General features: G+C 41.7%; 4 protein-coding genes across 8 annotated transcripts; 1 reads left to right on the top strand and 3 right to left on the bottom strand.

The window, feature by feature from the left end:
* Positions 1-5,203: 5,203 nt before the first annotated feature.
* Positions 5,204-8,828, bottom strand: stk16 (serine/threonine kinase 16). The gene is made up of 9 exons (XM_076047738.1): positions 8,688-8,828; positions 8,098-8,208; positions 7,661-7,880; positions 7,425-7,558; positions 7,031-7,118; positions 6,496-6,624; positions 6,278-6,399; positions 5,469-5,720; positions 5,204-5,433 (listed from the first exon to the last, which is right to left on the bottom strand). Coding segments are annotated over exons 1-8 (945 nt in total). The 5' UTR covers positions 8,690-8,828; the 3' UTR covers positions 5,204-5,433; positions 5,469-5,581.
* Positions 8,829-9,145: 317 nt separating this feature from the next.
* On the top strand, positions 9,146-12,474 carry pcnp (PEST proteolytic signal containing nuclear protein). 4 transcript variants are annotated; one of them, XM_076047758.1, is made up of 6 exons: positions 9,146-9,286; positions 9,918-10,147; positions 10,299-10,373; positions 10,458-10,513; positions 11,310-11,417; positions 11,578-12,474. In XM_076047758.1, exons 1-6 carry the CDS (start codon positions 9,241-9,243, stop codon positions 11,603-11,605), a joined length of 543 nt encoding a protein of 180 aa, XP_075903873.1. In that variant the 5' UTR covers positions 9,146-9,240; the 3' UTR covers positions 11,606-12,474. The 4 variants fall into 4 exon arrangements, with proteins under 4 accessions (XP_075903873.1, XP_075903887.1, XP_075903864.1 ...); XM_076047772.1 differs by having other exon boundaries at positions 9,162-9,286; positions 9,967-10,147; XM_076047749.1 differs by having other exon boundaries at positions 9,211-9,286; positions 9,915-10,147.
* A 10-nt stretch (positions 12,475-12,484) lies between these two features.
* On the bottom strand, positions 12,485-17,703 carry LOC142902541 (interleukin-18 receptor accessory protein-like). Its single transcript, XM_076047726.1, has 12 exons — positions 17,442-17,703; positions 17,110-17,332; positions 16,514-16,688; positions 16,213-16,381; positions 15,547-15,618; positions 15,259-15,388; positions 15,016-15,185; positions 14,205-14,342; positions 13,813-13,893; positions 13,578-13,715; positions 13,377-13,492; positions 12,485-12,973 (listed from the first exon to the last, which is right to left on the bottom strand). Exons 1-12 carry the CDS (start codon positions 17,548-17,550, stop codon positions 12,665-12,667), a joined length of 1,830 nt encoding a protein of 609 aa, XP_075903841.1. The 5' UTR covers positions 17,551-17,703; the 3' UTR covers positions 12,485-12,664.
* Positions 17,704-18,496: 793 nt separating this feature from the next.
* On the bottom strand, positions 18,497-22,441 carry LOC142902578 (interleukin-1 receptor-like 1). Of its 2 annotated transcripts, none has more exons than XM_076047783.1 (10): positions 22,281-22,441; positions 20,902-21,169; positions 20,496-20,643; positions 20,269-20,404; positions 20,112-20,177; positions 19,902-20,034; positions 19,675-19,817; positions 19,422-19,574; positions 19,167-19,319; positions 18,497-19,095 (listed from the first exon to the last, which is right to left on the bottom strand). In XM_076047783.1, the coding sequence occupies exons 1-10, from the start codon at positions 22,324-22,326 to the stop codon at positions 18,749-18,751; spliced, it is 1,593 nt and encodes a 530-aa protein (XP_075903898.1). In that variant the 5' UTR covers positions 22,327-22,441; the 3' UTR covers positions 18,497-18,748. The 2 variants fall into 2 exon arrangements, with proteins under 2 accessions (XP_075903898.1, XP_075903907.1); XM_076047792.1 differs by having other exon boundaries at positions 20,902-21,163; positions 22,281-22,440.
* Positions 22,442-24,036: the final 1,595 nt, after the last annotated feature.

Below are 24,036 nucleotides of genomic sequence, written 5' to 3' on the forward strand. Positions count from 1 at the left end.
CTTTTGCCTTTTGCCTTATTCTAAGTAAAGGTTATAGGCCTGCAATTAAAACTAATTGGTTGGGTCTCGTTTCAGCCGTTAATTGGTGAATTGTTGGATATTTAAAAGCGTTCTCGCAGTTGCCCAACAGACCTCCAAAGCACCAGGGTCCTACAAATTCAGACCACCACATCGGCAAACCCGGACACCACTTTGGCGCCTTTGCGCTTTTCTTTATCTTTTGAATCTAGTGAATAGCAGAGAGTTACTCCCTGACATTAAAATCACCTGAGGTCCTCCCATCATCAGTGGGATTAAGAGTGAATTTGACTTGTTTTTTTCCCCAGAGGAGGATCTCTCGTATTAAACTGAAGCTCTCGCTGCTGTACTGAATACCAGCACTCTCAGGCATGGTGACATCCAGAAGAGCAGCACTCCCTCTGGTGTAATGTTTGGAATATGCCGGATTGCTGCGAAGGCCAATTGACCTTAACCTCTGAACACCAACATCTAATTGGGTCCCAGTGCATCATGAATGGCAATCAGGAGCATGTGACTGATGTGAGGTCACAGTGACATTGGGCAGCAAAAACAGATCAGCTCATCTTTGTGTGCGGCTGAATAGCAGTGGTTACTGAAGGTTAAAAGCAGTTGAAATATGGAAGGTGGGGGCTGCAGGGAGCGACTCTCTTTGATTTATTCACAGTTTTTGAGTGTATTGTTAGGTTGATTTGCTTCATGGTTGATTTAGATTATGAACAATATGCTGACTTTGTTTTTTATTGATAAATAATTGACCAGGTCTTATTAATGTAATGGCACCGTAGTTTGGAAGTAATGGAGTTTATGTGACTAACTGTATATTGTCAGGCTGAGTATTTTGTCGAACATTTAACCTTGCGTGCGAAATAAGACTCCAGCGGCAGGAAAAACCTCAAAATCCTGTTAATTACTTACACAAATGAATATGAATTGTGGCTGGAATGCAGCCAAAGGTACCACAGCTATTAATTAATAAGACAAAAACACGCACAATAATAAGTGCATAAACAGTTGATTACTCGAAATTAATGAGCAAAAGCAGATTTAAGAATAATATTAATTTCACTGCAGATTTTGCTCGTCAAACCAGTCATTGTGACGCCAACGTTTGGACTAATTAATGATGATTAGAAAACAGTGGCGATACTGTCGTGTCTGTCAGCACTCATAGAATGCATGTTGTTATAATAACAACAACAATAATAATGATCTTTATCAGATCTTGTTCTGGAATTTGCATTGAAGCTTTTTTCTGCTGCTGCAGCATTTTTACTTTAGATAAAACACTTGTGATGCCTTTAAAAAATTCATAACAACCAATCCTGTCTGACCTTATGTGGCAAATAAAAGCACCGATGTTCCCTCCGCAGCTCCCACTTCCAAAGACTTATTGTGGGGCTCCATTTCATCTAATCACTTGGCAAAAGAGTCTGGAGTCTAAATAAAGAAAGAATAAATTAAAAAAAAAAAAAAAAAAAGTCCCTGGGCCAACGTGTTGCTCTCACCTTTGCAGATGAAATTACCCGAAAAGCTGTTACAAATCAATATAATCAATGCAATCAGCTAACTGACACAGGCAATCTCCTGCCAGTGAGTAAAATACCCCCCGTGGAGATCTTTCAATCTCCGGTGCCATAATTACCCCCACGGGTGACGTTGGGCTGTAGCATTTTGTACACTTAATTAAATTAGTGAGCTCCGTGGCCAGTGCAGGTTGCCCATATCACACAAAACAGATTGATCTGGCTGCCAGCCAGTAATTAAGGCAATACCTTTCGTGATTACGCCAATCCCGCTTAATGAACTCATTATGCATTTTAACCCAAACACTCCCATGAATTACTGAGCAGGAAGAAAACTGTCCAGGATGGAGAGGACGTCTTGAACGCAAACACACTCAGTCATAACTCATTGACTCAGCGGAGGAGACGTGGTGTCCATATCTCTCCGGCTTTCAGCTGCAGCCAAGACTGATTTGGACCTGAGCGACGGATGAACTTCTCAGTCCGTAAACACAAAGCTTCAAGAAAATAAAAGTCATCGTCAGGCGAGTGGAGACAAGAAACTTGAAACCTGAAGTCGCTCTCTTTAAAAGTGTGTGTGTGTGTGTGTGTGTGTGTGTGTGTGGCTGCTCTGCATGCGCTGCATGCTTGCACACACATGGGGTGCGAGCATATGTATGCAATGATTTAAAGAGACCTGGGAACACTGCAGGGAAGGGGGCAGCTCAGCGCTGACCCATAATGCTTTGCTAATTAAATAATTCACTAATTGATTCTTTGCCAAATCAATAAAGCCCACAGATAGTTTACGATGCGAGAGCTAAAGTGTGTTTGTTTGTGGACTGTGCTTGGATTCCAAATGATGCGCAGGACGTGCGCCAACGGTCGGATGAGGAGCCAAAGCGTGTGGGGCCGCCACTAAAACCAATGCAAACATTGCTTTGACCTTGAGTTTGTGTTGCGTGACATCATTCCATCCCCTCGCAGGCAGATGATGGTGAATATAAAAGGTTGGGTCAGAGTGCGACAGCATGTGTGGACACATGTTGAACCCATAAACACACTGTTGTGAATGGGGTCTAAGGGGAATCTGGAGACTCGCAAGAGCAAATCAGAGGGACATCAGCAGTTCAACCAAAGAACACCACATCCCTGATCTGGGCATTAGGACAGAGCACTTGGTGTGCTGGCATACCACTATACATTCGAGTGTGTTAAGGATTATTTGTGGCCATTAAGGTCAGAATTACTTTAGAAAGTTATTGGCAGAACAGTGAGGGGGGCACCACCTTGCAGGATTTGCAAATTTTGCTGCAGGAGCAGTTTAATATTTGTGTTTTGAGAACATATGGGTACAGAAGAAAACAACACATCAAGACGCACAACAGATTGGTGAAAGGGACAAAAATGCAGTGAGATCAAAGTTACAAACTACAGAGATTTTACACGAATGTAGAATAAAGAATGTATCTGCTAGATCAGGCATGGGCAAACTATGGCCCGGGGGCCATATACGGCCCGTTAAACTTTTTAATGCGGCCTGCCAAACTTGAAACTGTATTGATAAACCTTATTAACGCTTTTGTTCATTTTCAATTGGCATTAAACCGACATGTTTTCTACATATTCCATGATACATTTTATTCTCCTATGGGGTGGGTCACCAAAACACTCCATACATCTGCTGCTGCTCACACTTTGGAACTCATTGGGGCCCCACCAGTCAAGAGGTTTGCCCATCTTTGTCCTAGACTGTCAAATAGTAGTTATCTTTTGGGATTTTATATCCTAAAATCATTTTCTGTGTCACGTCTGACTGCTTCAGAGAATGACGGGTGAATGGAGTTTTATAAAGTGGGTTTAGTTTAGATTCAGCAAGGTAACTACTAATTTATAAGCTCCTGTTACACTGTAGAATGTACTTGTACTTTATTAGGGTGGTGGATCATAAATTCAATTGATAAAAAGTGGTACGTGTTGACACATAATTATATCTCAAAGCTTGAAGGCGGCAAACAAAAACACAAAAGTGCAACAAAAGTGAGGCAAAGGTTTCAGAACTTAAATGGATATTCAACATTTTGTAGAATTCGCCCATCGCCATAATTCCTACAGTCCTGGGAGTAGATCCTTTCCTTTTAATTACCAGTGTCTTCACATCCGGGGAGCAGAGACACAAGCTGGTTTTTGGCTCAAATAAATAAAGTTCTGGGTGTTGGTCAGAAATCATTGTTGCTAAGCACACAGCACAAAACTCAAAATCCTCCGTGACCACCACGACCACATCCTCCTACACTGTCCCCCTGTAGGGGGAACAATAAGGAATGATAGTGATAACCAAAGTGTGTATGTGTGTGTGTGTGTGTGTGTGGTGTACATAAAAAAAAAACAACACAGTGTGTATATTAAGCAGACCGATACCCAACTACTCAAATCTTTTTCATTCTGATGCAGAGTGCTGCTGTTTTATTTAACACTGGTATTAAAAACTGTGTACAGAGGGTTAATATTGACTGAGCGCTTAACAGACAGGAAAATTAAATAATAGTTGTCTTTTAATACCCATGTTGTAAAACAATTAATAATTAAAACCAATTCACTAACAGTTCTCCGTGACCATTCACACAAGTAACAGTGCGTACCATCATTACAAGCCTGCACATTAAAGGTCAGTTGAGGGGGGAAAAAAAACAAAAAACATTTCAAATGCATACAATTTAGAAAGAGGGGATCTATATGCATTTGTCTTAAAATAAACTTACATAAGTACCAACAGTTTGAGTCTGATAGACAGATACAGTAAGTGAGGGGAAATATTGAGGGTACATGTTCAGAAGAGAAGACAATTAAAACAACAACAACAAAGGAAAGTCAAGTTAAAAATGTGAATCTCAAGCAGCATTAGGGGGAATGCTAAAGTGTTACAGTATTAAAACTCCTATGTGAACGGTTCGACATTTAATTTCCAGTTGTTTGGGTTTGAAAACGTGCTGACATTCATGTTCATATTCAGAACCTCTTGGGTGCGTGTCACCATGTACAAAAAAAGTGCACCTTCACTGCTTCTACACACAAAAACATATTCGCCGCTAGACGTGCTGCAGCGGATGTGATGATGCAGCGCCACTGTGTGTTGACTCCGGTGATTGCAGTTAAAAAAAAAGAAAAGAAAAAAAAAGAGAAGCGCCTCGACGCAATTTAAAGCTGAGATGCCAAAGGTGAGCGAGCTGGTTTGCTGAACGCATGAAAGAGGCTACGCACAATAAGAATAAAGATGAAACTGTAGAGGAGAGACACAAAGCGAACGTGGTGTGATTTGTCAAAAACAAACCCTGGAATATTTGGCAGCTTCAAAAGAAAAAAGGAACAACTGAAACAGGAAATAGCCAGAACACGGCTGCTGTTCCGGAGGTCCGAGTCAACAGTTACTTTGTCGGACTCTGTAAAATGATAAGCAAATCTTTTTCTAATCAGATGCAGTGATATCATCATCTTCCGCTTCGTTATTAAAGGCCTCCACAATAAAAACAAAAACCAACATTTTATATCAGTTCTAAGTGAGGACAATTAGGTGTACAGTTTAAAAACGGCGATGTGTTTTTACATTTTGTACAGATTCCTACATACAGTGTAGTGATGCCATTCTAGAAATTGCTGCAGGTAAATTTTTTTTTTAAAGACTCAAGATAACTGCTCCTCTTTTTTTCTAGCTACACTGCAAGTGGCCTCCATCTTTCCACGCACTGCTCCAAGAGACATTGTTTTATATCCCTTTAAGTTTAAGAGCCACTTAGTTTAAAAAAACGCAATGCAAGGAAAAAAAAAAAAGGGAATGCGATGTCTGTCAGGACGATACAGATTGAAAAGAAATCCACTGCTACACAGCGAGGCAACAGGATAATTCAATCTAAAAGCTCACATTGTTGCCAATCTCTACACATAGTGAAAACATGTACCTGAGCCTTCACACTTAAATTAGTCAATAAATATTTTCAAGCTCTAAGACAGGTTCATTCATATGTGCAAAGGTCTCATATTGTTAAGTGTCCGGTGCGAGGTCAGACCATGTTGGTTTGGGTGTTGGGGCTGTGACTCTGCAGGTCCTGCACTTGGTCAAGAACCCAGCTGATGTTTGGTCTCTCTTGGGGATTCGACACCATAATGGAGCTCAGCAGAATTTGTAGGGCCTGTGAGTAACTATGAACCAAACACAAACAAAAAAAACTCACTTAATTACAGCAAAACCTTTTTTTTTTTGTTGATTCCATTCAATGTGGACTCAACACAACAGAATATATTATTCAAATCATCTATGGATCTTAAAAAAGGTTCAGTTACAGACTACTGACTATTATCTATGTGAAGCATGTTTGAGTGTCCAAAAAAGCTCTATTTAAGTCTAATGCATTATTATTATTGTTATTGTTGTTATTATTATTATTATTATTATTATTATTATTATGAAACAAAAAACTCTCTTTTTTTTTTTTTTACAGTGAATACTTCATACAATAGGACCTTTCAGACTGTTTTTTTGCTTTGGCATATACAAAATATATGTGCGATATATGCTCTGAAAGAGAATTGTGAAGTCACAATACTTTGCCATTCCACTTTGCTATTTTTGAATAAATAGACAGTAGCATTTCACACTCGACTACTGTAGTTTTAATAATACAATTAATACAAAACACGCCCTTCTCAGAGTAGGAATCTTTACACTGGAGAATAAAGTTTGAGTTTTTAGGACAAACCTGCAAGACTGCGGGATGGTGAGTGGATTCTGGACCGCTAGGGCAACGCTATCCCCCTTTTGAAATATCATGTCATATGGCCCCTCCAACATCATCATGCAGTAGAGCACACAGCCCAGCGACTGGAGGATTGTGGGTAAAGAAAGAGACATGCATTATAATTCACTAACTTGCTTGCATTGGTGTAATGTTAAGGTGTGCAGAATAGAAGGCTCTACCCAGATGTCAGTGCGCTCGTCTATAATGCAGTGACTCTCCACATTGAAGAGTTCAGGAGCCCTGTAGGAGATGGTGCAGCGCTGGGCTGCCCAGTCCTGTATGGTCATGGCTTCTCTGGATCCTCTGACCTGAATTTAACTCAGTTTCATTAAAAATCATCACAGACCAGCGATCGTTTTATTAAGGTCTAAAAGGGGACACACTTTTAATAATGATCACAGCTGAAAACGACCAAGATTTAAAACAGCATCTCAAATTAAGAAGCGTTTTACAAGCACAAATAAGGAAAATGGTAAGAAATTAAGTTTTGTATTGTGCTTTAGGAATAAGAATATGCTTTTGATATTTTAAACAAGCATATTGTAGACATTATACTTGAAACTATGAATACAATTACTTTAAATGTTACAATGCAAAATCATATAGTTAAAGTACTGCACTCTACTGGAATGTGACAACAGGCTCAGAGTAGTTTTGGCTGATAAGAGTTAAACAAATTCTACAAGCGCTTGAGGAAGCAGTCACTGCTCTCACCTCGATCCTGGCACGATTCATAGAACCGAGGTCCATCAGCACAGGCCTGTCGTCCTCATCGAGAAGCACGTTTGTAGGTTTCAGATCTCTGTCAAAGTGCGGCAAAAACATTAATATGTGCGTAGCCACAGCCGCTGCTAAAAAAATAAATAAATAAATAAACAATACACACAAACAAATATATTAATAACAACATTACATTTAAATAATAAGTAACCAATCAATAAATAATAAGTAATCAAACTGAGGTGTCCTCTCCACAATGAGCATTTAGAGTTTGATGTTCAATGCAAGAAGTTTAGTCAACTTGCAGAACTGTGGTTTAATTATTATTTTACCAAATAAAATTGTGTGCTGTCCGTATGCGTTTGATGATCCATGAGCGAAAGTTTACCTGTGTGCGTAACCCTTTTCGTGAATGGCCTTCAGTCCACAACAGATACCGCGGAAGATATGCAAAATCTGTTTTTCTGGCATGACGCTCCCCTTATCTCGCAGCTTCTCCAGAATAGACCAAAGGCTGCCTTTCTAGTCATTAAAAAAAGAAAAGAAAAAAAAATCTCATCAGACTTGAATTTGAAGTAATTCCTTGTAAACCAGCGGGAACATCAACTCGGAACATCAACTTACTCTCACGTAAGGCAGAAGTAACCAGGCTTCGGTCTTGCCTGCCCGGTCAACAAACGCGTGTGCAACCAGGCTCAGGACGTTTGGATGATTAAAGATCTGATGCATGTCCACCTCAGTCTGCGCCTCCTGACGGCCTTCACGATCGTGGCAAAGGATCCTCTTGAGAGCGTAGAAGCGCCCATCCTTCGCGCCCTCTACCAGGTCAACATAACTGAATCCTCTGGAAAGAAAATACAGACGACAGAAATCAGAAGACCAAATCAATCTGGTCATATTGCCATTTTTTTTTATTTTTTTTTTTATTATAATTTTTTTTAATTCAATTTAGGGACTACAGTCAATCAGTTAAGGTTTTTGTTAAGCTTATGACTTCCAGTATTACACACAAATTACATACGTACTTCTCAAAATGAAGTTGACACAACAGGTTATCTTACCCCTCGTCGAGCTTCTGGACATAGTAATATCTTTTGTTGTCAATTGTGATGGTACCACGGGAGCATATGCACAGAGTCTGCCCCATCTTGTATAGTACATTATTTAAAACCCTGGGAGAAAGAAGATCAGCCGTTTCTGAGTCGAACGAGGGAATTCAGATATCAATGCACAAATGAACTACAGGCGACGTTATTTATTTTTGAATCATCGTATGCAAACTAGAGGTGCCTTCACATATGTTGCATTACCAACGAAGGAACAATTCTACACCTGCTCTAGAGAATTAGAAAACATGGTGTATAGTACAGATTTGACCAAGGAATACTAGCAATACGTTTTGGTGTGAGAAAAACTAGAAAGCATTTAACATTTCCGTGTTGTCATTAGTTGTTAAATGTTCCGCGTCTGTTCTCGCCAGCTAAACTAACTTCCAGGAAACCGTGACTAGTTATCAAGCTAATGTAGCTACAGTAGTGAGTGTGTGATCACACGTTTACTACGCCTTGGTGCGGTTAAAACTTTTCCAGTCGTAACTTAAACAACTCAACGATGTTACAGCTCACACAATCGCCGTGTTCAACACACATACATGCAATCGAAATCTTATTCCCAATTCCTGTTTCTCTTCTGCTTCTTCTGCTGCTTCTGCGTCTTGCTCCTCTTCTTCGCCTTTCACTTATTCGTCTCAAAATAGTGATTGGCGCCCCCTTGCGTCATGTTGAATTCTGTCGTTCTCAAGCGATATATTGTTAAGACTATTCTCAAAGTAGACCGGTTGAGTCGAGCCCTGCTCATTTCTCAAAACGTATTTTTGAAAACTGTCATTGATTCAAATCGAAACACTATTTGAAGTTATTTAAAGGCGAGTAGCATATTCAGGCTTTGTATATTTAGGGCAGACGGGTTAAGGATTAGCCGTAGCTTTAACTTAGTGTTTTGGTTGTTCTACAGACATTTCAAAAATAAAAACAAGAGTGTTCTTGATGTAATTACGATAACTATTGTTGCAACAGTGAAATACACAGCGACGGCATAACTTGGACTGTATAGTTAATATAACGTCCCGCTAGATGGCGGCCCTTCCCCTCTACTGTCCAATGTGAGAACCAAAGAAGAAGGTACGAAAAACAAGGGAAAGCACGATGGCGGACAACGAGTATAAACCGAGGGGCAAGTCCAGTAATAGAGGTGAAATGTGTGCCAATTTAATGTTTAATATATGTTCAAGAGCTTATAAGTATTCGTTGCCTATAAAGGGGATATAATTGAAATCGCCGATGCCCTGTGCTTAGTGGACGACATGTTCGTCAAAGCTGGCTAACTCACGGTTAGCCAAAAATGCTGCGTTATTTTGGCGAGCTCTTGCCAAGTTAATGCATTTGAAGCAGATAACACTATATAGTAAACACTATGCTAAGTCCCACTACTTAGACTAGTCACATAAATAGCTTCGGGCATTATATCCTAGACAAAGTTGACAAAGCTAATGCTTAATAAAAAAAAATAAAAATAAAAAAAAACCTTGATAACCTTCTCAAAGTCCAGTTAATGTCAGATGTTATTTATTAGCATTGGGATGCTTTAAACGCTCCTTAAACCCTTATATTCATAGTATATATTAATATTGGTCGTATATGTACATTATGTTTATATTTGGCAAGGCGTGATCACGCTGTCCTCATGTTTCAAGCTGCACACTGCCATTTGTATTCATTATACAGTAATGGAAAGTTTCCACTCGTAAAATATAGATGGCTTTTATTTATCCACTTGTCAGAAAGCTGTTGTTCACCTTGGTGAGTTGTCTTGCCTCAAGCAGGGCCGCAGGAGGAGGAAGGCAGAGTGAAAACTAAGCCTGTCTCTTGTAGCACTGTGGGAGGAGAGGGGACTGCTGCTGTCAAACGCACTTCCAAGCATCTCATGTCTGAAGATGAGGCTCAGTCCTCAGGAAGACCAGCCGCTCCTTGCAAAGTCTCCAAGATAGGCTTTAACATGAGCAGCCAAATGGGGAAGAAGGGAAATCCCATATCAATCAAACTTGGAGCAACAGTGAGTGTGTAGTCATTAGTTGAAAAAAAAAAAAAAAAAACTCTTATGGATTGTAAAGCAGGGAACCTATCCTGAAGGAATTGCTCAAACATAACATGTATTGATTTTTGCATTTTATGAAGAAAGTATTGATTTTTGACTTATGTCCCAGAAACCCAAAGAGCCCATACCATCGCTCCCTGCAAAAAAGGCAGACGTGGCATCCGTCTTTAATGACGATGACGATGTAAGTGTCTGTGTTACATTTGTGTTGTTCAACACCCATATTAGAGATAAGTGAACGTTAACCGCACACTCCCCTGCCGTGCAGAGTGAACCTGAAGAGATGCCTCCTGAGGCAAAGATGAGGATGAAGAACATTGGCAGGTACACACAGGGTGCACATTTTTCATGCATAGTTGTTTTTTATTTGTCAAAAGACAATGTTCATTTATAACAATAAAAAGATCACACAAAATTGACGTTATACCCATGTGCCACACATATTCACCTGCCTATTCAATATAGGGTCTTCTGAAATGTAGGGTAAAGAGAAGGGCATGCCTTCCCCCTATTGGACTAATACAATAACCATGTGCACCAACATGGACCAGCAACAGAAGAAAAGCATGTCTCCCTAGTGCGTTGGTTGTGTCATGCAAGTGTCCAAGAAGAGAAACTAGTCCAGTGTAACTTGAAATGGTGAGATTGACATGATCGGCAAGAACACAATCGAGCTCACGCTCTTCTTAAATGTTGAACGTGTTTTAATATTTCTCACCAGCAACTGTGTCACATTCGTACTGGTCATGGAACGGGTGGGGTGCCGTTACATGACCTCTTCCAGACACTTGGATGATATTGCACATGCACTATGACATGGAGACACTGGTCAGGTTTATTTTTTTAGTTAATTTAATTTTTTGTTTTGACCAATAGAGTCCATAAACGATAAAGTGTTCAGCCAATGGAAGTACCTATGTTTGTTAAAATCCAGAATGGTAAAAATGTCTACATCCAACTAAGTGGTGAGTAGTAAATGGGTGAAATATCAATTTTGGGTGAACTATCCCTTTAAAATGAGCGCTAAATGGCGCTTGACGTTATTGACTATTTTGATTCACCGTCTGATCAAGATGCCACTTCTGCGCCAAGAGGGGTTAACTGGTGACTAATCTTTCAGGGAGACACCCACATCTGCTGGACCCAATTCTTTCAACAAGGGCAAGCAGGGCTTCTCTGACAACCAGAAGCTCTGGGAGAGGAAGCTGAAGGCGGTGTCTGACAAAAAGTAAACATGAGCGTCGGGTTTTGTCATCAGTGGATAATTTTGTATGAGCTGAAACACATCTACGTCTAATCCATCTCTACTGGCTCCAAATATTCCTCAGTGTAGCATCTTCCTCAGCTGTGGGGGAGATAAGATGATGAATATTTCAAGTCTTTGGCAGAGTTTCACATCCAAACTCACAGACATGATCATGAGTGAGAGCAGAGCGCCAGTGAGCTTGGACGTGAAGGGCAGAGGTGGGACTAACTAAAGAGAATGTCATTGATGAGTTGTTTAAAAAAACAAAACATGCTGCAACTGCTTTGCGCTGAGAAATGAGAACGTGGTCGATTCTTTGTGGTTGTTGGCAAACTATATGTGTGTCTTTTTTTTTCTTTGTAAAAATGTATAAAGCTGTGATGTTTTTATTTTTAACCCTGTGAATGAATGTGTGTCCTGCTTGTGTGCAACACGGACAAATTGTTAGATATAGTTTGCTGAAACCAGTGGACAACAACCCTTATTTACAGTTACACCTGTTGAGCCACCTCATACCCATACTTTTTTTAAATTTCTGTTATATCATTTATTGTTAAAGATTTACAGAAGTGTTCACCCCCCCCCCCCCCCCCGTCCCCCTTTCTTGTTTACCAATAATGTGCATCTGTCTTTTTCTTCAAAATCTGGCAACACTGTTTGCACTCGTAATTACAGTCAGATTTTGAAAGGCGGCTAAACTGTTTTTAGTTGATTGTCGTGGGATGGCATGCAGAGCAAGCTGCAGGGTTTGAAAAAAATATATATATTTGGCAGTTATTATTTAAGCTAAGTGTGGAAAATATGTTCCATTGTATGCTTTGACGTAAAATCCCCAGATGACAAATAAAAACCCAGGTTGTTTTGGACCTCATATAAGGTCCTTTGGAAAATCCCCGTAGTCAAAATGTCAATTCTGCTCTCTACCAATGTTGCTTTTGTAATCTGTACAATGGGGTGGCACCAAAATAAATTCCATCAGTATCCACTGCCATGAAATGAATCATCAGACACAATTAAAAGCCTATTATAAATAAAACAAGTTGTCACAATTCATTGTTAATTACTAGCCTCAAGCTCACTTTAACAATAAGTCTGTGTGTGAACTGTTATACACATTGTCTTTACACGTCTATGAAGACCACATTGTCCTCATCACTCTTACCATCATAAAACTTTCATAGAGACTTTATCCACCATACTGTAAGACTTGCAGATTCTAGTAAACACACTCAGTGTAGTTGACTGTAAGCGCGACATGAGGAAAATGTGTCCTTACAGGTCGTGGCTGTGCAGTCTTCCAGTCTTGGCACATCAATGTGAGACAGTTGCACCTTGTGACGAGGCAAGGCCTTGTGCAAAGATCTCCAGAAGTTTTTGGTGCCTTTGACGGGTTCTCCTGACGTCCACTTCAGACAGGGGAGAACTTTCAAGGCCCTCTGGACCAGAGTGGGCAGAGGGGTCTCGATGTCACACTCACACGCTGATGACTTGTCGGTCCATATTAGCAGGAGTTTTAGGCCAGGATTTTTCAACAAAGCCTAACAGAAGAATGAACCACGTGAGGCCTAGTGCGTTAATATTTCGTTCATTTGAGACCTGACGGCAAAAACAAGCTCGAACCACTCAGCAGGGAGGAAACCCATGGCTTTTGAGGTTACGTTTCTTTGAAACTGTTCTCGCTGATGAAATGACACCGTCTTCTTTCCTGCTTTACACCTTTGCCCGTACACATTTGCCCGTACTGCTCCGCGTCATTGTATGAGATGAGGAAAAAGTTAAATTCAAAATGACATAATTATTGTTATTATTATTATTCCAGTTGCAGTCAGAGATGTTGACTTTCAATGGGTGAACTAAACTGTTCTTACCAGTAGATGGACACAATAGCTTTTTATACTGTATATATGTATACACATATACACTGACAATGTGCAGGTCTACCTGAACTGCTGACTCCAGCACGAACACAGCATTGTTGTCAGCGAGGTAGTAGGCCGACAGCACGCAGACGAGCATCTGACTCTTCTGTATTGCGAGGACGATGTCACTGGTGTACGCTAAAATGAAAAAATGATGGCAGTCAGGGTTTTTGACAGTCGCCTCTCACAGAGTGTATGCAAACACAGTGGATGTCGCTCTGACCCCCTCCGGGAAGCAGGTCCCTCTCCAGCAGGCAGAGGCGATACCCCCACTGCTCCTCCACCACCTGAGTTAGCAGCGCCTCTAGTGTCCTCAGAGAGTCACCACACTCGGCAGGGTTCTGTTGCTCCCAGCTTGACGCTGACCAGCAGAAGAAAATCTCTTTAGTCACGCTGTACAATTGAGGCCGCCACCTGGGATTGAACAGGGTGGAAACAGAAACAGAGCAACGGCTCACCTTCGTGACTGCCATGTGCTCCTTCCACCCGTGACGCAGGGCGCCATACGCAGGACAAGAGCACATCAAACTCTTTATCTTCTGATGTGGGTGGTGAGTGGGGAAAGACAAGAAATAGATACACATCTCTGCATTTTATCTCAGCATTAAAGCATTAAAATTTGCAGTGCATATTGCATTGTGTGTATTTATCGAAGAGTGGGGAAAAAGTTCAACTTTATGTTGCAGAAGAGCAATAGAGGGGAGGCCACATCCTGTAAGGGGAGCAGCTGTTGAGGTCATGATGTCAGCATGCGCGCGCACGCACACACACACACACACACACACACTGCGTCTGTGCGTGTGGCAGACAGGAAGGACAGTGCTCGTGCATGCAACTGATGCTTTCTGACCTGTGTTGCATTTTCCACTTTGGACGTAGGATCTGAAGATGAGCTGCAGTTCAAGCCATTTGACACGCACAGTGATTCCCAGGCCGGCAGCCAGCAGCAACAGCACAACAGGGCAGGGAATCAAAGATGGCCACGTCACTGTGAGCCAAAGTGAGCATGTTCAGTTACACACACTAACACACATTACACACTTCTTCCAAATTCCTTTTCACAATCCAATTCTGGACTTGACGCTGACTGAGACGTGTTGTGAGACGCAGAGGAGTGAAATGCCATCGACTTGTTAACATCGAGCTCACAGTCGAGGTTGATTATGGTAGGTGGCCTGCAGTTCACTCTATGCACCTCTACCTCTACTAAATCACACTCTTTTAGAGACGCTAAATTGTTTGCTGTTGTGGCTGCTAAGTCTGGAACAGTGCTGTGAGACTCAGTGAGGCAAAAAAAAAAGAAACATTTGAAAGACAGCGAAGCCAAGGTGGAGGTGCGACGCCTGAAACAAGCAAATTGTGAGTCAAATTTCAAATCTCAATGGATTGTGACTTTTATTATTTTTTTAAAGGATGATCAGCACTGGAGTTTAGCATCTTTCTGCTGTTGAGGCATGCAGAAGAGTGGCCAGTTTGATGGCGATCATTAACTAGAACTGTAGGTAACAGACCACAGATGAACTCAAGTGTTTATGTCACAAAATCAAGCATTTTAAACTTTTTATGTCATATTAAAAAAAGCTATGTTTTTCCATTAATATCCAGATCAGCAGATAGTTTACACAACTGTTGTGCAGCAAGGACTTGAAAAACAATATTACCTTTATTTTTTTTCTTGAGCCTGATGGTGACGCTGACGTTTCCAAAACGATTCTTGGCCACGCAGGTGTATGTGCTCCCCAGGTGTTGTGCCGTCACCTCCTTAATGACGGCTGTTCGGGTGACCGGGACCTCTTCATCCATCTTATGCGGATGTATCTCCGGATTGGGTCTGGGAATGAGTTGCAGCTTCCTTTAATTTACAAGAAAACACTTTGTGTCCTGACATTTGCAGAGAGACTCACTCTTGATTTTCAATCTGTGGCGGAGTCATTTTGTCCATGTTCCCATCAAAGTTGATGTGCCACTGCAACTCTGGTGCAAAATCCATCTCAAAGGGGAAATGTGCTCGGCACTGCAGAGCGTGAGACTGACCTAAAATAAATGGTGCTATACATTAATGCACAGCTTGTTGCTTGTCATGACCCCTCTGGTATGGCATGTAAAACAGGCAAAGCAGCTAAATCAGTTATTTACTCTAAACGCTACATGAATGAATTTGGCTCAGTTCCAATGTGATTGGTGGCACCTACCAAGCTCCACTTCCACTGTCCTGTTGTCTTCAGGATGTATAATGGTTGGGTGGCAAATTGGTTCGCAGCGGCCTGTTGAAGGACGGGAAATAGAGCCACAAGACTTTGTTCAGGTGAAGCCCGTGTTACTGTACATGCAAATGACATACACTCATGCATATTGCTCATTTTGTTGGACCGTGTGAGGATGCCAGAGTACCTGTAGAAAACCTGTGCAAGCTCAGGGCGAACATGGAACCGTGCACACACACACACACACACACACACACACACAACCTCTGTTTCGTAGTTGTACATCCTAATTTTGAAGAGGTGCACACAAATCACTGTGAAACAAATCTATCTCCATATGAAAACTTTTCCAGTGACCAACAGAAATAAAACAAAATGATAGATGTGTTTCAGTCTGTAATGCACTGTGAACAGCAGCCCCTCCCATTTCATTCCCACCAGGGTTTGGTACATGCTGCGGAGACATAGTGTTCACACCAACGCCCCCAGGTTGGTGTGAAACCAAGTTGTTCTTGAATAACTACCTGCAACCAACACGTTACGGCTAAATACATACATATATATTTGGACTTAAACAGAGAAAATGTTTTTGTGTTTGACTCTAAGATGTGAACTTGTCGTCTGCAGATGCGCGCAGGTGAATGCAGCACTTACGTATGACTGTTACGTTAATGGACCTCCTGAAGATCCAACTGACTCCATGCTCCACTTTCTCTCTGTCACAGAAATAGACGCCTGCGTCGAGCACATAGACCAGGCAGAGTTGCAGCAAACCATCGTGCTCACAGGATTGTCTTTCCTGCTCAGACACAGCACTCAAAACCTGTTGAAACCAAAAAATAGGAAAATAGGAAATTCATTCATTCATTCATTCATTCATTCATAAAATAAAAATGTGTCTTATATTAGATGTTCAGTTTTAAAGGGGGGTGTCCTGTTAATAGGTATGCTTTACCTTTTTTTGTACTTTGTACCATTTGACCTGAGTGTTGTTGTTGCAGTTGATGCCCGGGCAGTGGATTTCCCCTCCTGCACCCATGTGGAGAAGCTTTCGGTTTTCCTCAGTGCCCAAGCATTTCTGGCTGTATCTGCTCACCACCTGCAGATGGAAGGGTGGTGTCTCGTTGCCACTAAAGAGCAGAGACCCAAACAATTAACAGGAGTCCACACTCAACCTGTAGAATTCATTTAAGACTGTCAGGGAAAACTCTTAAGGTGGTTACTACTGACAAATGTTTGCATGTTATTTAATTGGTTATGCTAATGATACATTTTTTATCCATCTATTACTTTTATGAGAAAGGTGTGTGTTTTGTACTGCCTAAAAAAATGTGTGTGTATATATGTATACGTATCTATATATAGATATAGATGTAGATATATAGGTTGTGACGTGGGCTGAGAGCTTATTTTATTATTATTATTAATAATAATAATAATAATAATAATAATAATAATAATAATAATAATATCCTGTTGAAATGAGAGAGGATGCAAATGTGGACACAGATGTTTCATCAGAAGTTCTGTGACTTTAGAAAACGTGTTTACCATGTGCTGCACGTGTACTTTCCAGAGTGCTTTTCTTCAGCAAAGAACTTTTTTCCACAGCCAAAAGAAGTGTCGTCACTCCCGTCTGAGCCTCCCCCAGTCTTGGACCAGATCTGCTCCACATGCTCCTCTGTCTTCTTGCCCGAACAAGGCACCATAAAGATTTCCCTCGTCAAGGTTTGGTAGCGCTTCTCGGTCCAATCTCGCTGGACACCTGGCAATAATGTTGAAACAGAGTCGATAATTCAGCGTCCATTTGAAACCGGAAGCATGATTTTTTTTTTTTTTTTTTTTTTTTACCTGTTTCCACTACTTGAGTAAAAATAAAATACCTGTGTTTTTCTTTCGGTGCTTTTCCTCACAGCATGTTGCCAATGAAAGGGGCAGAATGAGCAGAAAGACGATGAATCCGGGGTGCATGGTCTCCTCATCTGCAAACATCGATGTCTAGAACCGTCTTCCTCTGGTTTACTCAAAGCCCTTCTGTGTTTCTTGGTATTTTTGCCACAAATTTGTGTCTCTGCAAGGGACAACATCAGGTGCAGCGTTTTGATCGGAATAAATATTGAGGGGGGTGTGTTCTGGTTTCCTGTGTGATTGTGGTTGAACACGGCACAGCAGAAATGTCACAGCTCACTCCTCACTTCAGGATGTTAAGCAAGATGGCTTCAAAATAAAGAGTGTCCTCAGAGTTTTTTATTCTTTGCCCACATTAAAACTAAAATGTGACATCCGTTCAGATTGATCATGATTAAAACAATTGAATCCAAATAAAAAACCTACGCGTGGGCAGTATGTTTCACTTGCAGACTGTCTGTCTTATCTGCTAGCAGTGGTTAGGTTTCGTTTCACTGACCTGGTTTACCATTGCAACCTGCATCGTGGCCTGCATTTCACCTCCACTGCCTCTTTTGCTCACAACCTACTGGAGTATATAAGCATACAAGAGCTAAACCTTTCTTTCACCTTTTATTTACAGGCGAGTTTGTGTATTTGCCCAACTATAGGTTTGGAACTTATTTGTGAAGTCTCTCCTTTTCGACGGTGCAATACTGCACCGTTGAAAAGGATGGACCGTTGGGAAATGGTGAAAAAACTGTATTGGTTTTTTGACAGGGACTGTGTATGATGTGAACCTAAAACTATGGGTAAATATAGACCCACAAGGCCCAAGCAAAGAAAAGCTTTAGCAACCAGCAGCACTGAACTTAAAAATGCAAGGCAAAGTGCTGCCTTAAGGTAGTACTACTACTATTTATACTTCTTCTTATCATCATCATCATCATCCTCCGCCGCCATATTCCTTGGAGCCGTATCCAGTTCTTATTATACATCCATGCACAGTACACACCAAGAAAATGTTTGATGCTGTATTTGTATTTTAAAAAAAAGAAATACATATCCACCCCCTCAAGAAAAAAATCTAGTGTAAAGCATGATGTTAATGTTTATTATTTGTAAACAACCAACAAAAAATAATAATAATAATGCTCTATTGTAAGCGTATCGTTATTGGTGTGATGCATTCTGGACAATATTCACACGCGTGGACGGGACTCATCAGCGTACTGGCTTTATTATTAAATTACTGTGCATTTGTCAACATAGCCCTACGGCAAACACACTGGGACACAACAGGCTACTGGAGTGAATGAAAACTCAATGTATTCCCGTGGGGGCTCCTCGGGGCAGGTAGAGAATACCGCAGCTGCTTCCAGAAGGAAGAGGACATTGACGTGGAGCTTGTTCCTCTCCAGGTGACGCAGTTTCCAGCCTCACACAGCAGCTGCAAGGCCTCAGGCACTGAACCAGACACGGGCACTGCTGCTGCCTCCGTCTTGATGAAAACCAAGCCAGTTTGCCGCTCCACCAGGGCTTCATGGATGGCGCTGAGCAGGCCAGACCCCAGGCTGGGCTTCGAGGCGGTGGGGACCAGGAGCACAGTGCGACTCTGCTCTATGCACTCCAACACGGCCTCGGCCACAGCTGCAAGGAGAGGTCGGATGGTTCCGATCGAGCGCTACTCGACTCTTTTGGTAAACTCCTGAAACACTCACCTTTTCCCGGTAAAGCGTCGCGATCATCCAGGCAGAGGCTGTAGCCAAACTTCTCCTCCAAAACATTCGCTATCCACTGTCTGTCAGGTTCATTAAGAGCGTCGGCCGCGTCGGCCTGGTAGCACATCAGAAAGGCATCGTAGCTCTTTCCATCTAAGACAATCGTGGCAGGGAACAAAAGCTGCGATCAAAAGCCGTGGGGCCTTTTCATGATCCGCTATGCACTAAACTGTAGGCAAAGAAGCAGCTCAGTACCTGGGCTGCTTCTGTGACAGCCAAGAGTATCGCGCAAGAAAAGGGTGATTTCGATTTTAAACTTGACACAGATAAGTGCTGGTACAATTATCATCACCACAGTGCAGATGATACTGAGTGCCAGGGGAAGGTAGGGCCGAGATGGAGGGAGAGCTGAGAGGGGGAAAAAAGATAGAAAAGTAATCCGTTATTATGTGACATACAAAAAGAAACCAGTCTTTCAGATTCGATGTGTTGAACAAAATGTATTTACATCTTTGTCTTAACATAATGGTGACATAAATGGAGCCACTGTCCAGTTCCAGTTTGCATATGTAATCCTTGGACAAATCCTCTGTAGAGACTCTCTTTATGATCAGAGTTGCTTTTCTCCTTGTTTCCACACCAGTAGTTTCCCTGAGAGGAAAATGAGACGGAAAAGCAAAATGTTTATTTGCTTAGTGACACGACCGCTGTTGACTGGATCGCTCCGACATTTACTGTGACTTATTGGAGTAGATTGGATGGCTGTCGTTATCGCGGACAAACAAATTCCCGATTAACCAGAACAATTCGGTAAGCTGTTGGTCACTGCCGTATGTCACAGCTCGGCAGTCGATCACCACGGTGGAGTCTGGAGGAAGAAGAGTTCACGTGAGCTTTAAAGGCCCAGGGTTGACAAAGCATCCGTGCAGTGACATCGGCGCTCACTTAAGTCGACGTAAACCGTGTCGTTTTGCTGCGGTGAGGTGATTGCTGGAGTTTTCCCAATCATTTCTGTAATTAGAAGAAAAAGAGAGACCCATTTTATTAAATGAGAGAGAGAGAGAGAGAGAGAGAGAGAGAGAAAGATCTATGGCAATCGTACTGCTTGGTTTGACATCAAGTGCCACTGTGAAGGTAGTGTTGTATCTTTGACCACGGTAGAGGTAAGTTCTGGTGCAGTTGTAGAGACCACAGTCGCTCTCCGTCACGGCAGGGAAATATTTTGTTTCTCGTCTCTCCTGCAGGAAGAGAAATGTGGGAAAAGGTTTTTGGAGAATAAAGACAGAACGATGCGGTCCCAATTAAAAACACTGGTGTGTGTGTCCATACCTCCTCCCATAGAATTGGCCCCTTGGTCACGTTGCGCAATGCTACCGTTTTAGGGCAGTACAAAGTGCACTCTTCTTCTGTATAACATACTTCGAGCTTCTGTCTTGAATGTGTCGTTACCATCAACCGTAACTTCTCTGTGACGTTGCTGTTGAACCATTGAAAAAAAAAAAATCGTCACCGTTAAAAGCCAAAAGTACTGTCCTATTTGTTTCGTGTAAATCACTTTTTTACTGTTGCATCGCCTGTACGTTCATTGTCTTTTTCTGCAATGCAGTTCAGTTTATGGACAAGAATTCTTGTACAGAAAAATTAGAGGTTTTTAAAAAGCCAAAGTCTGTTAATGCCAAGTGTTATGAGATGAGATTGAAACTGTAGGAGCTGAATGGGACTGAATGGCGGTTACCTGACAGAGCACGAATAATTTCCCTGATGGTGTTGAGAAACACTGAGAATCGCCAGGTTTCCTCTGTCAACCAGCACACCCATTTGCATCTGCTCAGCTGGTGACATGTTGCTGGTCAGATTGGGCCCCCAGGGGGCGTGACTGGTCCACTTTACTGTAGCTTCAACGTGGTTTCGTGTGAAAAGAGGACAAGAGAGCACCGCCATGTCCCCTGCTTTGACGTGCACCTCTTTTTGCTGAAACCTCTTTTGCGGACACACACCTGAAACTTAGCGTCACAAAAACCAAATGTGAAAACCGTGACATGCTCTAGAAATGTTTTTTTCCAGCTGCATTTGATAAATTGCAGTTACAATTCAAGACCAATGATTCAAAATATAATATCTTAAATATTTGTTGAATGTATGTTATTTCTGGCATTTATTTGGTTAAAAAAAAGTTCAATTGCTTGATAACACAAAATAGTTTATATTGCCAATCACATGGCCGCGACTCAGTGCATTTAGACATGGTGGGGGAAGAATTGCAGAAGTGGAAAGTGAGCGTCAGAATGAAACTAGAAGTGACTGAACGTGCTGTGATTGTCGGCGTAAGACCTGAAGCTCAAAGGTTTACACAGGGTGGTCCCAAAAAGAGAGAATGTCCAGTGAACTGCATTTGTTGTGAGGAAAATACTTTGTTGTCAGTGTTCAGAGGGTAAAGAGCGGACTGGATGGAGACCACTGAAAAGCAGCAGGACCTCAAATAATCACTGGGTACAACCACCGTATGGAGATTAAAATCTCTGAGAATTTCTGGACTCGTAGTCACTTCTCGAGGTACCTGAGACTACCAAGCTGCACCGAAGAAAGTAGACAGTGAGTCCATATAATAGGTTGTGGATTAGTATATAAACTCATAAAAACCAGGTTCTCCTGACATAGAGAAACCCTCTACAGCGAGTCCAGAATTTCAATGGACAAATATATTATGTATTTATATTTACATATTTATTGCAATTTGTGTGAGATGTGTTTATGATTTGGGTTGAGGTGTTTTGATTAGATAATCAGTTTCTGTCTCAGAATGTCACCCATCTGCATGGATTTATCTGATGAGCCATTTTGAAAGGCTTCTACATCCTAATTTCTGAGTGGTTTCCACGTGATTTTACAGTATTTGTGTGGTTTTTCCCAAGTCAGCAGCTTCCTTCTGGGCACGAGTGTTCAAAAATAGACTTTGTTCTGCGATTTTGAGCTCAGACAAAATCTTCAGGATAACCTCAAGCCAAAGGGATTTTTACAAGATGTTTACAAGCAGCAAGTTTGGTCAGAAACTTGAATCAGTATTTGAATGACAGACAGACAGACAGACAGACAGACAGACAGAGATTTACTTACATGTCAGTAACGCATGGAAGTGCAGGAAGATCAGAAATTTCAGCATATTTGAAATTGTCGCCCTGGCACACTGACATGCGGTAGAAGGAGCTCCTGTCAGAAGCAGTCAGTCGTCAGCGGTTCTGACAACTAACTGACAGTTTCCCCGAACCACTATTAACGGAACACCCCCTCCCCACACACACATGCACGCGCACACACACACACACACAGTGGTTAGTGGTAATGGAGAAGGAAGAAACAGCTCTTGGTGTCACTACAAGAAAAGAACAACAAAAAAAAAGACACCAACCAAATCCTTCTTTCACACACACACACACACATGAGGTCATGATGTCAGCATGCGCGCGCACACACACACACACACACACACACACACACACACACACACACACACACACACAAAAGTTTAGACACATCCGTTTCTTCTTTATCTTGACTGTTTTCTACAGTGTAGATAGACGCTGAAGACATCAAATATATGACAAAGATATGTGGATTAATGTGGCAAAAGAAAAAAAATGTTAAATACCTAAATATGTGAGGTTACATGTATTTTATATGAAGGGTGGCTATTGTAGATCATCTAAAATATAAAACCTGTTTGAGTTATTTCACACTTTATGTTTAATACATATTGCATAAGGAAACAAACCAGCAATCACCCAAAGACCCATTGTCATACCGGCTGGGAAACTGGTTTATTCTATGGGATTAAAACAGTGCGCAGTGCAAAGTTCCGAACCCGGCATGATATCTTGCTGTCGTACGATGCGTGCGATAAGGAATGTGGAGAGAAAGTAGTGTGGAAATGTGAAAAGGCTGACGACTTCCTTTTACTAATTTATGAAGTGAATTGTAATTATTTGAGTCAATGGCCCGTCTATTTCAGTGGCCTTAAAAAAAAAAAAATGAAAACATTTTCCAAGTTACACCCACTCTTGATTCGCTTTGAGTGATTGCTGGTTTAATACGTCGACATCAGACATGTGATTTTTCCTTCCTGCCTGACATGTTTTGACCTCGCTTCAACTCTACTACTTCCCTCTTTGTCAGAGGTGCCCGTCAGAAGCAAATAATATCAGCTTTATCATCAGAGGTACCTATGATGTGCTCCCAAGATCCCATACCAGAGGTATGGTGAGGAGTCAACCTGCACCCTCTGCTCAACCCCAGAACATATCCGAACCCAGTGTTTTACAACCACTGTGCCTGCTGTACACACTAGTGTATTGTGAGATCATGGCAGGTGAACCACTTCATCGGTTTAAAAAAAAAAAAAATAACAACATTACATTGTCGAGTGGCTGTTTTTCTTTTTTTTTTAGCCTATATTTTCCTCCCTGGATATCAGCTTTTATAGGGTGAAGACAGTGTGGACAAGGTGCCAGTTCATCACATGTCCACACAGACACAATCAACTATTTGCTCTCACACACACACACACACACACCACAAGTTAGAGTTTGCAATTCACCTCACATGCATGGTTTCGGAGTGTGAGAGAACGGGGGGTGGGGGGGACCCGTAGAAAAGCCACGCAGACACAGGGAGATCCCGCAAACACCAAACAGAACCCCCCCCAGGCCTGGAATCGAACCCACAACTGTGAGGGGGCAGCACTAACCACTGTGCCACTGTGCAGTCTAAATATTTTGCAGAATTGCAAGATGTAAAGTGCATGAATGGAGAAGTGCAAGCAGACAACAACAGCAGGTCACAGTTCCGAAAAAGTGTTCCAATGAACAATTATCGC

This window comes from Nelusetta ayraudi, unplaced genomic scaffold, assembly GCF_046127955.1.
Source record: "Nelusetta ayraudi isolate G7.1 ecotype Tasmania unplaced genomic scaffold, CSIRO-AGI_Nayr_v1 ptg000005l, whole genome shotgun sequence".
In the NCBI taxonomy this organism is placed as follows: domain Eukaryota; kingdom Metazoa; phylum Chordata; class Actinopteri; order Tetraodontiformes; family Monacanthidae; genus Nelusetta; species Nelusetta ayraudi.

Coding starts and splice junctions, on each gene's coding strand:
- stk16 (XM_076047738.1), bottom strand. Junction 6,625..7,030: donor TGAATCGTGCCAGGATCGAG/GTGAGAGCAGTG, acceptor AGTTAAATTCAG/GTCAGAGGATCCAGAGAAGC. Junction 5,721..6,277: donor ACCATCCCGCAGTCTTGCAG/GTTTGTCCTAAA, acceptor TTTGGTTCATAG/TTACTCACAGGCCCTACAAA.
- pcnp (XM_076047749.1), top strand. CDS start 9,241: ATGGCGGACAACGAGTATAAACCGAGGGGCAAGTCCAGTAATAGAG. Junction 10,148..10,298: donor CAATCAAACTTGGAGCAACA/GTGAGTGTGTAG, acceptor CTTATGTCCCAG/AAACCCAAAGAGCCCATACC. Junction 11,418..11,577: donor AAGGCGGTGTCTGACAAAAA/GTAAACATGAGC, acceptor AGTCTTTGGCAG/AGTTTCACATCCAAACTCAC.
- LOC142902541 (XM_076047726.1), bottom strand. CDS start 17,550: ATGTTTGCAGATGAGGAGACCATGCACCCCGGATTCATCGTCTTTCTG. Junction 14,343..15,015: donor GCTCAAGAAAAAAAATAAAG/GTAATATTGTTT, acceptor TTTGGCTCACAG/TGACGTGGCCATCTTTGATT. Junction 13,894..14,204: donor AAGTGGAAAATGCAACACAG/GTCAGAAAGCAT, acceptor CACCCACATCAG/AAGATAAAGAGTTTGATGTG.
- LOC142902578 (XM_076047783.1), bottom strand. CDS start 22,326: ATGCTGAAATTTCTGATCTTCCTGCACTTCCATGCGTTACTGACAT. Junction 20,178..20,268: donor ACTTGATGTCAAACCAAGCA/GTACGATTGCCA, acceptor TTCTAATTACAG/AAATGATTGGGAAAACTCCA. Junction 20,035..20,111: donor CACGGTTTACGTCGACTTAA/GTGAGCGCCGAT, acceptor TTCTTCCTCCAG/ACTCCACCGTGGTGATCGAC.